Source organism: Rana temporaria, chromosome 12, assembly GCF_905171775.1.
Source record: "Rana temporaria chromosome 12, aRanTem1.1, whole genome shotgun sequence".
Lineage (NCBI taxonomy): Eukaryota > Metazoa > Chordata > Amphibia > Anura > Ranidae > Rana > Rana temporaria.
The window spans coordinates 91013232-91030526 of record NC_053500.1 but is presented as its reverse complement, the minus strand read 5'-3'; the positions used below and the strand labels follow the sequence as shown (position 1 = coordinate 91030526).

General features: G+C 43.1%; 1 protein-coding gene across 1 annotated transcript in view; it reads right to left on the bottom strand.

Annotated features, from left to right (window-relative positions):
- The window catches only part of MLX (MAX dimerization protein MLX), a 198371-nt gene that overhangs the window by 64126 nt on the left and 116950 nt on the right, over positions 1-17295 (bottom strand). The window contains 1 exon segment of the mRNA XM_040331815.1: positions 10475-10581. Coding sequence (XP_040187749.1) covers positions 10475-10581 — 107 coding nt within the window.

Below are 17295 nucleotides of genomic sequence, written 5' to 3'. Positions count from 1 at the left end.
CAGCTGTCCCTGTACACGTTCTGTTCGAATTCTGTTGGGATGTTGCTTTGACGGTATATGTAGCTGTCGTGGCTGGCCCCTGGGTGTTTGGCACGGATGTGCCATATGAGGCATTGGGCATCAGCTATCACCTGTATGTTGATGGAATGCCACTGCTTATGATTGCGGTATATGTGCTCTGTGGCACGGGGGGGCCGTAGTGCCACATGTGTGCAATCAATGGCCCCCACTGGGAATCCGGCAATTCTGTAGAAATCCTGCATTGCCTTCTGTCGCAGATGCTCATGGGTTGGTTTAATGATGTGGTGGGACATGCTTGTGAGGATTGCGGGGACAACCTGGTGCACGCATCTGCTCATGGTGGATTGTGACATCCCAGACATGACTCCACTTGTACGTTGGAAAGATCCACTAACGAGGAAATGGAGTGTTGACCAGAAGCTGCACTGCATGTGAGCGTTCTGTCTGGCTGGTGATTTCATCATGCAGGGCTGTGGCTAATTCCAGGATGGCATCAGGGCTGAATCTGAAGATGCGATACACCTCCGATTCCCCCATGCCAAAGACGTTCACGCGCGTTCGGTATATCCTCTCCTGAGCCCTCCTCCGTGCCTGTGGACGCAGTAGTGCTATGACCATGGCTGCCCCTGGCATGTTGGCATACAGATGTGTTGTCCTGCAAGTATGGTTGCTCAGCTCGTCCGTAACGGTGCTGCTGCAGCTGCTCTCCAGCTGACCTGTGCACGTCTGTTGCCGGGTTGCACCTCCTTTATGGGGAATAACTTTGCGCCGGACGTACAACTTACGTGCACCCTGCGTAGCATGCGCCGGGCACACGCACGTTCGTGAATCGCCGTATTTCCCTCATTTGCATATTTGAATGCCCAATCAATTGGAGAAGCAACATGCGTCCAGCCCATATTTGCGCCCACGCTATGCCGGCGTGTGCAAGATACGTCGGCGTAGGGTGATCAGGTTTTAGGCGTATATTGGTTTGTGACTCGGGCGCGCGCATACGCCGGTGCACATTTGCACTTACGTGTCTACATGTGCGTTCTATTTACAGAAAAACTAACTGCCTTCTGCCATATTTCTGTTATGGTTGGTGGTTCTTTAATTTTAAAATAGGTTTGTTTTGCCCAGTAATTTTGCTATTAAAGGGATATGAAACAGAATCGGAAAACACAGAGGTTGATTGATTTACTAAAACTATGTACATTTTTTAATGCTATAAGACGGGGAGATCCCCTTCCTACCCAAGAGAACAAAGCTTATATACATGTTATCCCTAAAGCGGGTAAGGACCTGGGACTCTGTTCTAACTACCGCCCTATTTCTTTAATTAACACAGACTTGAAAATTATGATGAAAATTTTGGCTTCGAGACTTAATTCTTTTTTGACTCAATATATACACCCAGACCAGGCAGGATTTGTTCCAGGAAGACAGACTACTGATCAAATTAGAAGGGTTATAGATATTATATCTGCGGTTCATTCTGATTGGGATGCGAGGGGACCACGGAAGGGAATGCTTTTATCATTGGATATGCACAAGGCATTCGATTCCCTATCTTGGGATTATCTTTTCTATATTTTACATAAGTTTGGTTTTGAGTCAAGGTTTTTGACTATGCTTCGAATGCTGTATAACTCCCCCTCGGCGTCCTTGATGGTTGGAGGATACTCCTCCGATCCCTTTTTAATCCATAGGGGTACGAGACAGGGTTGTCCATTGTCGCCACTACTCTTTGTCTTGGCCCTAGAACCACTTGCGATCAAAATTCGTTCCTCTCCGGATATTTTGGGAATTGAATGTGGTACCAGTGAGCATAAATGTGTCCTTTTTGCAGATGACATCCTAATGCTGATATCTTCCCCAATCACTACTCTCCCTAATTTGAATACTATTCTTACATTATTTTCCACTATTTCAGGCCTAACTGTTAATCAGGAGAAGTCTCAGGCCTTGAGTATTTCGTTGGACGATGCCACGATCTCCTTGCTAAAACATTCTCTCTTAATTGGAATACTGAATCCCTCCCATATTTGGGGATCAATATCACTCCGTCGATACGCACGTTATATTCCCGGAACTACCCTGCTCTATTTAAGAAACTTAAGGCTGATCTGGATAAATGGTTATTTCACCCACCGTCATGGCTGGGCAGATTATTTTCTGTTAAGATGAATATCCTCCCAAAATTACTATACTATTTCGGCTCACTTCCGGTGGCATTAGTTCAATCGGATCGCAAAGCTTTTCAGTCCAGAGTTATTTCTTATATATGGGGGAATAAGAAACCTAGGGTAGACAAACGTACACTACTTACTCCCAAGGCTAATGGGGGTCTGGGTGCTCCTGATTTCATTAAATATTACTATGCTGCAATACTAGCACAATTGACTAGATCGCACTCTTCACGCCCCGGCCCTATCTGGATGGAATTGGAGAGTTACGCATGTCGTGGTATGTCATTATCACACATGCTTTGGTTGTCACCTGGGGAAAGGCCACCGATCTTATGCCCAACTTTATCGCTTTCTCTTAATATCTGGGATAGATTATCCAGAACATATAAATTTAGATCTCTTCACTCCCTGATGGCACCTATTTTTGGGAATAGAAAATTTCCCCCGGGGCTTGTCCCCAATAATTTTGAATGGTGGAAAAATAAGGGACTGATACGCATAGCGGACGTCTGTAATACTAATGGAATGCTACGTTATAAACTCCTGGAGGATCGTTTTCATATACCGGTTTCTGAAAAATGTAATTACAATCTAATAAGACATTTTTTGGATGACTTGCCATGTGATTCTAATTTAACGTCACTGTCAAAAATGGAATGTTTATGTCGCAAATTCGACCATATGCAAGGTCATATTTCAAATATTTACTCTATTTTGACGGCTTCTTCAGTTAGGTTGAATTATATGGTAAAATGGGATGAGGATATCCAGGATAATATTGAACTTTCAGATTGGTACAAATTGGCTCTAGGAGCATCACGTTCACTTATGAACACTTCAATAATCGAAGCGAATTACATAATTCTCTTGAGGTGGTACATGGTTCCCTATAGACTGGCATCCTTTATGCCTGGTGCTTCTCCTCTTTGCTTCCGTGGATGTGGACTTGAGGGGACGATGTATCACATATGGTGGAAATGTCCCAGAGTGCGGCGTTATTGGATCAGAGTTTATAATTTTATATATACTCTTACTCAAATTAATTTAATTAAATCTCCGAAACAATCGCTGCTGGGTTATGATGTGAAAAACGCCTCTAGACCCCAAAAATGCCTTATAAGATTTATATTTATTTCAGCTAGAATGGTTATTGCAAGGTCATGGAAGTCGGCCATGCTCCCATTCGACCATCTTAAAAATAAACTCTCCTGGATCATGCTCAACGAACATATGACTGCTATCCTTCATGACAAACTGGATTTCTTCAAGGCTGTCTGGGATCCATGGATCAATTATATATCAAGTGATCCTAGGTCTCTTCTGATCTAGTTATTGGATATTTAATTAGCTGGCACGGAGATATTTCCCCCCACATACCCTATTGTTTTATTATTTGTTCTATTTATTTTATTATTATTATCATTATTATTAGTTTATTATTAAAAAACTTTTTTTTTTTTTTTAAACTTCGTTTATTTGCCTTGCTTAACTTGCAGTGAGAAATTTAAGATACCTAAATCTTTCTTGCGCTATCCCGATGCCAAACCCGATATTCTGTGTATTGGGAATGGTGTTGGTCCTCTGAAATTTGTTTTATATTGTACATTTTTATTGATGACAATATTGTTCTGTCTTTCCATGCATTTATTTGTTGGATGAATGCCTTGGATTTCGTTGGCTTTGACATGAGTTTTAGTCACGGACTGCTGATTGGTTGGAATGCTACGGTTTGTGCCGAATAGTAAACTCTGCTGGGAGTCCTGTATTGTATGCATGGATTACAATCTTATACATTACAATTGAGGATACATTCTATATATATTTTATGCTACTCTTATTCTTGTGACTTGTACGATTTTATTGTTCCATTTTGTTATGTGGAAATTGAAAATGCCTTAATAAAAAGTATTGAAACAGATTTACTAAAACTGGAGAGTGCAAAATCTGGTGCAGCTCTGTGTAGAAGGTTAGGTTAATCAATCAGCTTCCAGTTGTTGTTTTTTTGTCAAAGCTTTGAACAAGCCGAAGAACTTTTGGCTAGGCTAATATACTCAGCTGCGCTAAATTTTTCAATCTCTCCAATTTTAGTAAAATAAACTACACAATCTCTGGTGTTTGGAAGTGGGCCCCAGACTGCTACCTACATTTTTTCCCTGCTGGTTTCACTGGACATGCCTCGCCTTGATGCCCTCTTATTATGACTAGGGAAGTCAGTGGATACACCGTCTGAAATAAAACAAGACAGAGGGTGCACCAGCCTAGTGCATTATCTTAAGGAAGACCTCTCTTTGTTAATATGGTAACTTTAGTAATATACAACAAACCAACAGGTGTACTTTCTCAACCTTGTCGTCAAAGTAAACTTCCAGTCCACAATACATCATATCACATCACCTATAGCCTAGGACAACTGGAAAACCCAACAGGCTAACGCATTTTGAGGACTTGCCTCTTCCTTAGAGCTCTGAGGAGAGGCAAGTCCTTTAAACACCTTCACCTGTTGGGTTTTTCAGCTGTCCCACTCCCAATTATGTGATGTGAATGATGATGTATCGTGGGCTGGAAGCTGTTTTAATTTGACAACAAGCTTTGATACAACTGACCCGACGGCTTAGTGGTATGATGTGTATAATAGCCTCTGTCTTGTTTTATGGTTCTTCTATTTTTGAACAATATAATCTGTGCAAATACCGTACGTCTACTCAAACATAGAAGCCCTTAGTCTTTGGCATTTTAGATTATGCCTGGTTATTTTTTTATTTTGTTTATTATTATTAATGTGCAGCATATGTACTGTAACTGCAAGTTACTTTCTTTTTTAATTTGGCATTTTATTTTCTGTGTTCAATTTATGTGGGTTACTTATTATTAAAATACTTATATATACACACACACACACACACACACACACACACACACACACACACACACTACAATACATTACTGTTACAGTAATAGAATTACAATATTACAGTACTTGTTTTTATTTGTTAAAATTCATGATAATAAAAAGTCGAATATGAATAACACAATTTTATATATCAAATACTTTATTATTTTAAACCACTTCCCGCCCAGTCAATATACAATTGATGTCCGGGAAGTGGTTGTAAAATCCTGACTGGACGTCTATTGACGTCCTGCAGGATTTCATGCCGGTGTGCAGCCAGTGGGGGCGCGCAGCAATTGGTGATGCGGGGTGTCAGTCTGACACCCTGCATTTTCGATCTCGGTAAAGAGCCTCCGGCGGAGGCTCTTTACCACGTGATCAGCAGTGTCCAACCACGGCTGATCACGATGTAAACAGGAAGAGCCATTGATCGGCTCTTCCTCACTCGCGTCTGACAGACGCGAGTAGAGGAGAGCCGATCGGCGGCTCTCCTGACAGGGGGGGGGTTTGCGCTGATTGTTTATGAGCGCAGCCCCCCCCCTCGGATGCCAACACTGGACCACCAGGGAGTGCCCCCCGGTTGCCAAATGGGGCAAAGAAACAATAAAACAAAAAAATAAACACAATTGATGCCAATCAGTGCCCACAAATGGGCACTGACTGGCATTGCTGGGCATCATTACAGTCAGTGCCCATGTTGCCACCCCTCAGTGTCCATCAGTGCCACTCAGTGTCCATCAGTGCCACCTCTTAGTGCCCATCTATGCCCAGTGTCCACCTGTGCCACCCATAAGTACCCATCAGTGCCACCAATGAGTGCCCATCAGTGCCGCCAAAGAGTGCCCAGTGCCGCCAAAGAGTGCCCAGTGCCGCCAAAGAGTGCCCAGTGCCGCCAAAGAGTGCCCAGTGCCGCCAAAGTGTGCCCAGTGCCGCCAAAGAGTGCCCATCAGTGCCCATCAGTGCCGCCTATGCGTGCCCATCAGTGCCGCCTATGCGTGCCCATCAGTGCCGCCTATGCGTGCCCATCAGTGCCGCCTATGCGTGCCCATCAGTGCCGCCTATGCGTGCCCATCAGTGCTGCCTATGCGTGCCCAGTGCAGCCTATTGGTGCCCATCAGTGCCACCTCATCGGTGCCCATCAGTGCCGCCATATCAGTGCTCATAATTGAAGAAGAAAACGTACTTATTTACAAAAGAAAATCTGAAAAAATAAACTTTTTTTTTTTCTCCAAAATTTCGGTCGTTTTTTAGTTGTTGCGCAAAAAATAAAAAAATCGCAGAGGTGATCTAAAACCACCAAAAGAAAGCTCTATTTGTGGGAACAAAATTATACAAATTTCATTTGGGTACAGTGTAGCATGACCGCGCAATTGTCATTCAAATTGCGACAGTGCTGAAAGCTGAAAATTGGCTTGGGCAGGAAGGTGCGTAAGTGCCTGGGATGGAAGTGGTTAAAAACACTGTCATTTTCGGTATCGGTTTCGGTCTAGTGTATTCTTCATTTTCGGGCTCTATCTGTGGCTGAACCATACTGTCCAATTTTTATGGACAAGATTGTGCTTTTCCTTGAACCGGCATTCCTTACCAGGGTTATCACAAATTTCCATAGATCTCAAGAAGCTGGTTATTCTTTTCATAGCAACTACAAAAATCTAAAAAAGAGATAGATCTCAACAAGTTGGATGTGAGGAGATGCCTGATTACATTGAAAGGACAGTGAAGAAAATCCACTAATTTATTTATCCTATTCAATGGACCTAAGGAAGGGCATGAAAGCATCCAAAAACACCATAGCAAGGTAGATAAATATAGCCATAGAAAAAAGCTACAGAACTCAAAACGCTGCAACCTCCTGGGGGCATCAAAGCCCATTCGACCAGAGCAGTGGCAGCTTCTTGGGCAAAAAAGGCAGCAGCCTCCCCTAGCCAGATCTATAGAGCAGCCACCTGATCAAGTTTCCTAATCTTTGCAAGGCACAATCGGCTGGAACTTCTGTCCAGAGCAGATCAAACTTTCGATAGGAAGGTCCTGCCCTAAAAACAGTTAATTCTAGACTATCCTCTCGGGTAGTGGACCTGGAAGATGATTTGGGGGGAAAAAAGTTATTACCCGTTAACAGTATTTCCAGGACAGCGTTAGTTCCCACCCAATTTATTTCTGCATTCAGATGTAAACATTTTTAGCCTGTTGTAGCCCTCTGTAATTTTCTAATACTGAGGGTCTGTATGTGTGATGGCTTAACTGATGTGGATCATGCGTTTCCTGTTAGGTGCCCATCGCTCAGGTCCTGGAAGATTGTAACAGGTAATAACTTTGTTTTTCTCATACGAAAACAGTACACATTAAAGAAAATAGTTTGTTCTGTTCACGTACAAGAAACATTTTAGAGTTTGTCCCTTTGGAAAGTCTGAATCAGATGTCGAAAAGTTGTGTACACACTACACTAAAAAGCCAACAATCTTGCTTTGTACAGAATTGTTATCAGCTTTTTTCACAGTACCCAGCTTAACTCTCCATTAGGTCAAGGTAGCTCCCCAATAGTATTCATACAAAAAAATATATATATACTGTGAACGTGCTCTAAAGTGAGAGAAAAGCAAAATAGCACATCTACCATGTGTAAAAAGCCATTTATAGGCCCATTGGGCAGGAAGTATATTTCATTTTTTTTATTGTTTTTTTAAGGCACGTACATACACATAAAACAGAACAAAACAATACCCATCAGACGGCCCACACATGGGTCAATGATGCATAGAATATGTAAGGAACATGCCAGATGCGTGGCCACGCAGGGTTTACTAGGTTCACTAGATTAATGCAAAAAAGACCTGCAGTATTAACAATTTACAATGTGTTTATCTCCACTTTGGCTCCATTAGTCAGTCTCACATTTCAGCAGGGCACCTTGCATAATATGTAAAATTCACATAAACGACACATCATGGGGAAAATGGATATCTTCTAGAGCATCGTACTGAGAGAGAGAGGCACATATTCAAACAGAAAACTGAATTCCATCCCCCCACTCATGCCATGGATGGCTCAGCCAACCACTTAGACCAAACCTTCTGGTATTTCCCCTGTTGATATAGGTTTCTTGTTTACTAGCTTTTTCCAGAAGGTGCTCGTTGGGGGGGACTGGCTTCCAGTGTAGTGTGATGGCTTTTCTAGCGTAAAACAAGAGCAGACTCACCATCGTAGGCCCTGCTACAGTGGGGACCAGCTGCTCTGCAAGGCCCAGTAGGCAAATGAACAGTGTTTGGCATAGGGATATTACCGACTAAATGTATGTAGGAGAGGACTTCTTCCCAAAGTCAGGACGTATATTTACATCATGATGCATAATTTACGCATATATAAAATTTTTACTTACATTTTCTACTTTTTTCCAGGTGGGAAACTACCAAAACAAGGTATTTTTTTTTCAAATACAGGTGGTCCTGGGGTTACGAACAAGTTAGGGACTGTAAGTTTGTTCTTGCGTGAAAATTGTTTGTAAGCCGGAACAGTACATTTGTAAGTGTAGCTCCAGCCTGTGCAGTGATGTGGGATGTTCCGGGTGTGCTTCTGCGCATGCAGTCATGTTATTTGGGACACTTGTGGCCATGCACTCACTGCAGTGTGAGATGCGTCCAGTGATGCCAAATGGTTGCTCGCCTGTATCCAGGATCAGTGTGGCGCACAAGCGGCCGGCAGCGCCGTCACATCACCTTTGTTCGTAATTCGGATGTTCGCAACTCCAAAACTGCCTGTATTTTGTATTTCAAATAAATGGGGTGAACATAAATTGTACTTTTTTCTTTATTACTCACCTTTCCTAGGTCCACATTTAACATTTTCTAATCCCCCAGGACTGCAGGTCATTGTTTCTCCCATATATAACGTGGGGTGGGTTTATTTGTTTTAAGGGCAACATACCCAATATGTTCCAAAATTCCTATTTTCAGTGGTCGAATAGTCTTTCCCACATATAGAAGATTTTATGGGCATTTGGCCACATGTACTAATGCTGATGAACTGCAGTTCAGGGATGTTTTGGTTTTTACCCGTTCCTTTTAAAGTTTTGAAAATCCTTCACTGTAGGCATTTACATGCCTTAATTGCCCTATGCACACAGTCTATAGTAGAATTCAAAATTTCTGTTAGTTTGAAACCAGAGGCATGTCATATGGCACTGCACAGGTTAATAAATGACCTCTGTAGTCTGAAAACTACATTTTCTTGCGAAGAACTATATACCTCACAATCCCTTGGTCCCTCAAACTAGTGGTCTTCAGGTGAAAGAGCTAACATAGTGGAAGAGATCCATTTGTTTTCATCACATTAGCATGCAACCATCTGATGCAACATGGAAAAATGACAAGTGCTGCGTGACCCAGAACAAGATGTTGCTGGTCTTTTGAATATGGACAAGTTAGGTGCATTTGTGTATGAACACATGGGAACTGATCAGGCATGATACTTCACACTGCAGCCACAACACGTGAGCCCATCATTTTAAAGCAAGGCAAACACATAGAATATAGCTACACCAATACCTAGTTAAAACAATAAAAAAAAAAAAAACACACGCACACACACACACTTGAAAGTGTAAAATGCTTTTAACTTTATTTTTATCACATAGGAGGCCACAACTACCCTATGTGATATAACAGGTTCTTTTTAATGAGACATAAGGAGTCTATTAGAAAGTAGATGTCTCACCTGCCTTCCACTGAAGCTAATGAAACAGCAGCAGGGAAAATGTTCATTCCCCTAGAAGCAGGGGTAATGCCAAAAGATCTGCTGTATTATACAGTGAACCACAGCAGTAAAGTGTTATACCAGACCTCATTCTATTGATTTTAGTCATGCTTTGTGTGATAGAGCAGTGCCTATTTTCACAAATGCACACTGACTGGAGTTGGAGAGGTGGTGAGATGAGGTCATGATCTCCAAGGCTCCCTATCAAAGGCTGACTAGAGCTCAGCCCAGCTCGATTTTGTTCTAGGAACGGGATGGGGAGTCCTTGCACTGCTTCTGGAATACATGGCTGTATACTGCATGTAGCTGGTGCGGTAGTAAAGGAAAATAGTTAATTTGAACCCATTTAGTCTAAAACAAAACTATTTAAAGCATAATAAAACCCAGAGTTAAGCTTTAACTTTACAAAAACTCAATTATTAATTTGCTTGTTTGATTAGGGTCTGGGAACTAGAAACACGGTTTACATTTGGACTTAAAAAAACGAATATGGTCATGAAGAGGGATGTATGTACACACTAAAAGAAGAAATATGGAGATCCTCACCATTGGCATTGACAGCAAGGGCTGTCAAGCAGCAAAGAACAGAAAAAAAAAATAACATGTAAATGATGCAAGCGGCATGCCCAGAAAATTTACTTACTTTAATAGCATCCCTTCGTTTCTGTTCGGCCTGTGTATGTGCCCGCCTCCGTCTGTCTTTGTATGCATCCTTAATGCTTTCCTGTCGATAATCACTGTCCTCGTCATCTAAGGTTGGGGAACAAGTATTGTCGATCATGCAGCGGGCTATGGATGGTTGAGCGGTATACCATTGTCACACAAAGTAAAACTGTATCCCACCCCAAGCTAAAAAGGCAACTGTAATAAACAGGGGCCTATTCTATAAAGATCTGCAAAGCAACCTATATACTAAAAGCTCAGATTAATTTCTAATTGAAGTTTAGAAGAATGAAAACGCTTATAGGTTCAAAAAAGCAGCAAACCACACTGGGTTCACTTGCATTAAACCATTTATGTGTTGGCAAAATCCCCCCCCCCCCTCATTTCCAACGCACATTACTGTATAGTCAAAATAAACAGGCTCAACTTAAATTCACAGACTGCCTCCTTTAGTAAATTGTCCCCACTGTGATGCGATGAGATAATACAGTATGTATGGACCGATAAACTCCAGGCAGACAAACCACACACAAATAATTCAGCTATGCAATCAATTTTTTTATGCATGTAGTGGAAGTACCTGACATCACCCCCCTTGTTGTCCCCTGTACAGCATAACTCATATTGGGGGGGGGGCAGCATAAGGAGCATGCCGATAGGAAGGGAAGTCGAGAGAGAGAGAGAGAGAGAGAGAGAGAGAGAGAGAGAGAGAAGGGAGTTCATCAGTCTGCTGTTTCTCCTTTTACTGCCCAGTCACTAAGATATGTAAAGCTGACCATACACCAGTTTGATTCTGTTTATTTGATGTGAAAAAACAATCTACCCAGCCACAAATTTGAGGTTGTTGTGGAAAGGTTATATATATATATATATGTGGACATTTTATTCTAGGATGTGTGTTTTATAGATTGTCATCTGTCTCCCTGTGTCTGATGTTTAAACGAGGAGTGCTCTAGCAGAGCGCACTTGGGTTGAATCGAGACCAGCGGCAAAAATGGTCAGTATGAAAACCTTCTTATGGGATTGAAACGTGTTATCTGTGTGTGTGAGCATTTGCGCTGGACTGCTTTATTTCCAATGACTATACACATTAGAGAAGCGAAGTCCGCATAACGAGAGAAACCTATTATATCGCTCTTGTGGACTTCGTTATCCCCTTATGGATACATATCTGTTTGATATCTGCTCGTCTGTGTACTTGTACCGTATATTAACAACAGCAGTGGCAGTGTCCCCGCAGATTGTCTCAAGCCTGCAAGAACAAGTAGAATGATCTTAATTTAGATATTGTTTTACTTTGAACAATATCCGAGTGGGCTCCATGCTGGCTAAGATGGGGTGTGTGCACTTCCTCCCCCTGCCTTTCTTTGAGTGCCCTCCCCTTTTACTGTTTGTCATTTCCTGTCATGTGATTTTGTATTAAGGGAAGTGATTGGCTAATGGGGCCATCACTTCCTGCTTTGTTATTCTTTTGTTTCCAATGAATAAAAGAACCTGAGTTTCTGTGCTCTGCCCAGAAGCTTGAGATTCCAGTTTGAAGCAGCATCGTTTCTGATTCTACCTGGTGCCATGAAGTACATTCCTTGTACCAAAGAGCTTGATACAAACGTGCTTTTAAGCACAAAGGAATTGTTTGGTGCTTTGTGTGCATTGAGACGCTGGAAGTGCACATTTTGGCGCGGTGTGGATTTGCGTACAAAGCCCAAGGGAATTCTTCCACAACAAGGTGAATGGGGGAAATCCTGCTTTGCGTTACTAAACCATGACACAGAAAAAAAAAAACAGTTTGCCTGGAGGTAAGCTTTAATACCAACATCACAAAAATAGCTGGGATGTTTATTATATATTTATCATATATCTTATATTTTTATTTCTTTTATTCTTTATTTTTCATAGAATTCACATTACAATTCATCACAGTCTTACAATGTCTTAATATTTCCATCTAACTGTGTACATTACTTTGCCTCTTAAATAGTTTATAAATTCAATGCAAGTTCTCTTTATCCTTCTTTACCTCCTCGCCTTTCCCCATTAATACACACCGCCCACAAAAAGAAAAGAAAGGGGGGAGGTGGGGTGGAGTAATCCTTCTCCCCTCCCTGCCGCCCACTCCACTCTCTTACAGTTGTATTCAAAATTATTCAACCCCCACTGAAATTGATTGTTTTGGCCAGTTTGACATTGATTTTGATCATTCAGTCATCCTGCTTACAATTAAATCAAAGAGGCACGTGTAGGTCAGACAAATATAACATAACATTTATAATGAAATAACCACAAATGTCTTTTCTGTGCTTACATCATTATCAGTTTTATTCAACCCCCAAGTGACATTTAATCTTGGTACTTAGTACAACATCCTTTTACAGTTGTAACCGCTTTTAAACGTGAAGCATAGCTTGACACAAGTGTCTTGCAGCGATCTACGGGTATCTTCGCCCATTCGTCATGGGCAAAATCCTCCAGTTCAGTCACATTCTTAGGCTTGCGCACTGCAACTGCTTTCTTTAAGTCCCACCAGAGGTTCTCAATCGGATTTAAGTCTGGTGACTGCGATGACCACTCCAAAATGTTCCAGCTGCTTTTTGGATTACCTTGCTGCTGAATATTCTTTGGATATCTCGTTACCTGACCCCTGGCCTGTTTCCTGGATTATCGTCTTCTGTTTACCTTGACCCCGGCTTGAACTTGGACTCTCTGATCTCTGTAATCCCTGACCCTCGGCTTTGGACTTTTGGATACACCGCTTGCTTCAGCCCCTGACTCCGGCTTGTTCCTGGTTTTTCCTTCAGTCTTATTCCCTGTGTGCACCTGCTATTTTGGACTGTTTCCTGTGTCATCCGCTACAGTCTCCAGTGTGCTTCTGCGATCCAGTTTCCGGTTTACCTTGGATCTCCTCCTGCCACTGGTCCCGGTGCCTCCTGTTGCGTCCTACCCTCTGTCCCAAAATCCAGAGGGCGGATCGCATCAGGTCGCAAAGGTGAGCCGCCCTTGGCATCTTGGCTTCGGTAAGTTATATCCTGACACCCCCCGCAATGCTTCACAGTAGGCAAGGTGTTCTTTTCATCATAGGCCTTGTTCTTCCTCCTCCAAACATAGCGTTGATCCATGGGCCCAAACAGTTCTAACTTTGTTTCATCAGTTCACAGAACACAATCCCAAAACTTCTGTGGTTTGTCCACATGACTTTTGGCATACTGCAGTCGACTCTTCTTATTCTTTGGAGACAGCAAGGGGGTGCGCCTGGGATTTCTGGCATGGAGGCCTTCAGTACGCAGTGTGCGCTGTATTGTCTGAGCAGAAACTTCAGTACCCACATCTGACAAATATTTTCTCAGTTCCTCAGCAGTCACACAGGGACTTTTCTCCACTCTACGCTTCAGGTAGCGCACAGCAGTCGAAGTCAGCTTCTTTCTGCCACGACCAGGTAGCGTTTCAACAGTGCCATTTGCCTTGAATTTGCGAATGATGCTTCCTATGGTGTCTCTTGGTATGTTTAACATCTTTGCAATCTTCTTATAGCCATTGCCCTTCCTGTGAAGAGTAATCACCTCTTCTCTTGTCTTCCTGGACCATTCTCTTGACTTCACCATGTTTGTAACCACACCAGTAAATGTCTAGAAGGAGCTGAGTATCACAGTCATTTTAAAGCTGCCTAATTGGTGCTTATTTGGCTTTATTGCTGCTCCCTGACATCCACAGGTGTTTTCAATACCTGATTGAAAACACTTCAATGAACCTCTGTTCTTCAGAGTGGTAGTCTTTAAGGGGTTGAATAATTGTGTAAATGAAGAATTCACAAAAGAAACATTTACTACTGTATTACAAAACCAATTGATGTCATTTTAGTTGCATATGGTTCTTTAAGAAGTCCTTGTAGGATTTCATTCTGAATACAATTACAAATGTACACTAAATTCCCTAAAACCCTTTACAGCATTGGGGGGTTGAATAATTTTGAACACAACTGTACAGGTGGTTCTCAAAAAATTAGCATATTGTGATAAAGTTAATTATTTTCTGTAACGTACTGATAAACATTAGACTTTCATATATTTTAGATTCATTACACACAACTGAAGTAGTTCAAGCCTTTTTATTGTTTTAATATTGATGATTTTGGCATACAGCTCATGAAAACCCAAAATTCCTATCTCAAAAAATTAGCATATTATGAAAAGGTTCTCTAAACGAGCTCTTAACCTAATCATCTGAATCAACTAATTAACTCTAAACACCTGCAAAAGATTCCTGAGGCTTTTAAAAACTCCCAGCCTGGTTCATTACTCCAAACCGCAATCATGGGTAAGACTGCCGACCTGACTGCTGTCCAGAAGGCCATCATTGACACCCTCAAGCAAGAGGGTAAGACACAGAAAGAAATTTCTGAACGAATAGGCTGTTCCCAGAGTGCTGTATCAAGGCACCTCAGTGGGAAGTCTCCCCCCCCCCCCCAGCGATGAGCGCCGCGGAATCGGAGCGCCAAGCGCCGCGGTACAAGAGGAGGGGGGCTGCGGGGTGACACCACAGCACCATCCATCCCCTCCTCTCACAGCCACGGGCTGTTAGCGGTGCTCGGCAGTCGGCACACAGGCACAGCCCCCTCCTCTCTGTTTGTGTGTACAGAGGGGTAGGGGACCTTCTGTCAATGTGCCGTGGCGCTGCCTGCGATGATCTGAGGTACTGAATGGGAAGGGGGGTGTTTGCACCTGGGGGGATTTCACTGAAGGGGGGGGGGTGTTTGCACTGAGGGGGGGTTGTACTAAGGGGGTGTTTGCACTCAGGGGGTTTTCACTAAGGGAGGTTTGCACTGGGGGGGGGGTGTTTGCACTGGGGGTTGCACCGAGGGGGTTTGCACTGAGGGGGGTTGCACTGAGGGGGGGGGGATTTGCACTGAGGGGGGGTTGCACTAAGGGGGGGGGTCTGCACTGAGGGGGTGTCTGTGTAACATGCAGGGGTCCAGAGGTGCAGGTGGCTGTGTAATGTAAAAGGGGTGCAGTGATGCAGGGTGCTGTGTAATGTAAAAGGGTCCAGAGGTGCAGGGGGCTATGAGATGTAAAGGGGGCCAGTGATGCAGGGTGCTGTGTAATGTAAAGGGGTGCAGAGGGCTGTGCAGTGTAAAAGGGTCCAGAGGTGCAGGGGGCTATGCGATGTAAAGGGGTGCAGAGGTGCAGGCGGCTGTGTAATGTAAAAGGGGTGCAGCGATGCAGGGTGCTGTGTAATGTAAAAGGGTCCAGAGATGCAGGGTGCTATGAGATGTAAAGAGGTCCAGTGATGCAGGGTGCTGTGTAATGTAAAGGGGTCCAGAGGTGCAGGGGGCTATGTGATGTAAAGGGGTCCAGAGGGGGACTATCCTTTTTCCACAGGACAGGGATACATGCCCTCGCTGCTGTGAGAAGGTGTCTCAGCAAAGAGTTATCTTTTTCCATTAACATAGGAATGTTAGGCCCCGTACACACGTCCGAGGAACTCGACGTGCCAAACACATCGAGTTCCTCGTCGAGTTCAGTGTTGAAGCCGCCGTATGGGGGCACGTCCCCATCCATCCATAGCGAATCGGATCGGGTAAGATCTGATGAAAACGGACATGCTGTCCGTTTTCATCAGATCACTCCATAGGAGACAGTGATGCCCGACAAGCCCCTCCATGCTCAGTGAGCAGAGAGGAGCTTGTCATCCGTCGGCTCAGCAGAGATCTGCAGACTGATCTCCCGCTGAGCTGGCGCGAGCAGGCGGACTCCGTAGCAATGGAGTCCGCCTCGTCTGAATGAGGCCTAAAGAAACGAAACTTCTTGTGGTGCTTCGAGACCGGTTAATATAACATAGAAATATGACAAAAAGTGTCTCATTGACTCCCTTTTCAGGCATGTCTGCTCAAACCCTGTTAATGTCCTGACCTCTGTATATGCATTTGCCTTTTTCGAATAAGGCTTCTAGGTGCATCATCCTGAAGAAGTCCAATTCTGGTGCTATGTCTCTTTCGATCTTTTAGTCATTAAACGGTTGTCTAATGAAAAGTGGACAACCCTGATATGGAAAAAATCAAGAGATGGTGTTGCGCTCCAATAGCATAGAATGGTGTAATTGGTAAAATGTATAAATAACCAAAATAGTATAATTGATAACTGAATATGCAAATAGACTGACTGAAAGATAAAAATCGCTATAAATGTCAAGATAAGGTGCATCCAAAGGTGTACTGAATGTGCAAACAGTGCAGATAAGGTGACTCAGGTGCATAAATAAAATCACAACGTAAAGATAATAATATATGCAGTCACAGAGGAAATTGCAGGACTGATAAATGGTATACAACAATGATGGATGAATAAAACAGTGAACTGAATAAGAATGCAAATACATACAAATAGGTGACTGTATAATGCAAGTAAAATCACATCATATGAATGGTGGATGGAACCGCAAGATTGTCCAATTGTTACAAAGTGTAAATGGTGCAACTGCGACTCGGTCCAAGAGGTGGAGCGCAATGCGCTGGACTGCTTGCTTTCCAATGACTATACACATTAGAGAAGCGTTGAGATGAAGTCATGTGACAGTGACGATACGCGTCAGACACTAGGACACCGGAAGTGACGTTTGCACAGTGTGAACTCGCTGCTCATTTCTGATATACACTGCATTACTGTTTTAAATGTGAGTACCCTGTTTGTTATATGTTTGAATAAACCGCTGAGTGTTTAAAACATATTACACTAGAGAGCTTCCTCTATGTTTTCTCTACCCTGCCTGGTGACACACTTTGGAGCTGTCTTACCTTGCTGACCACCCAGCCTG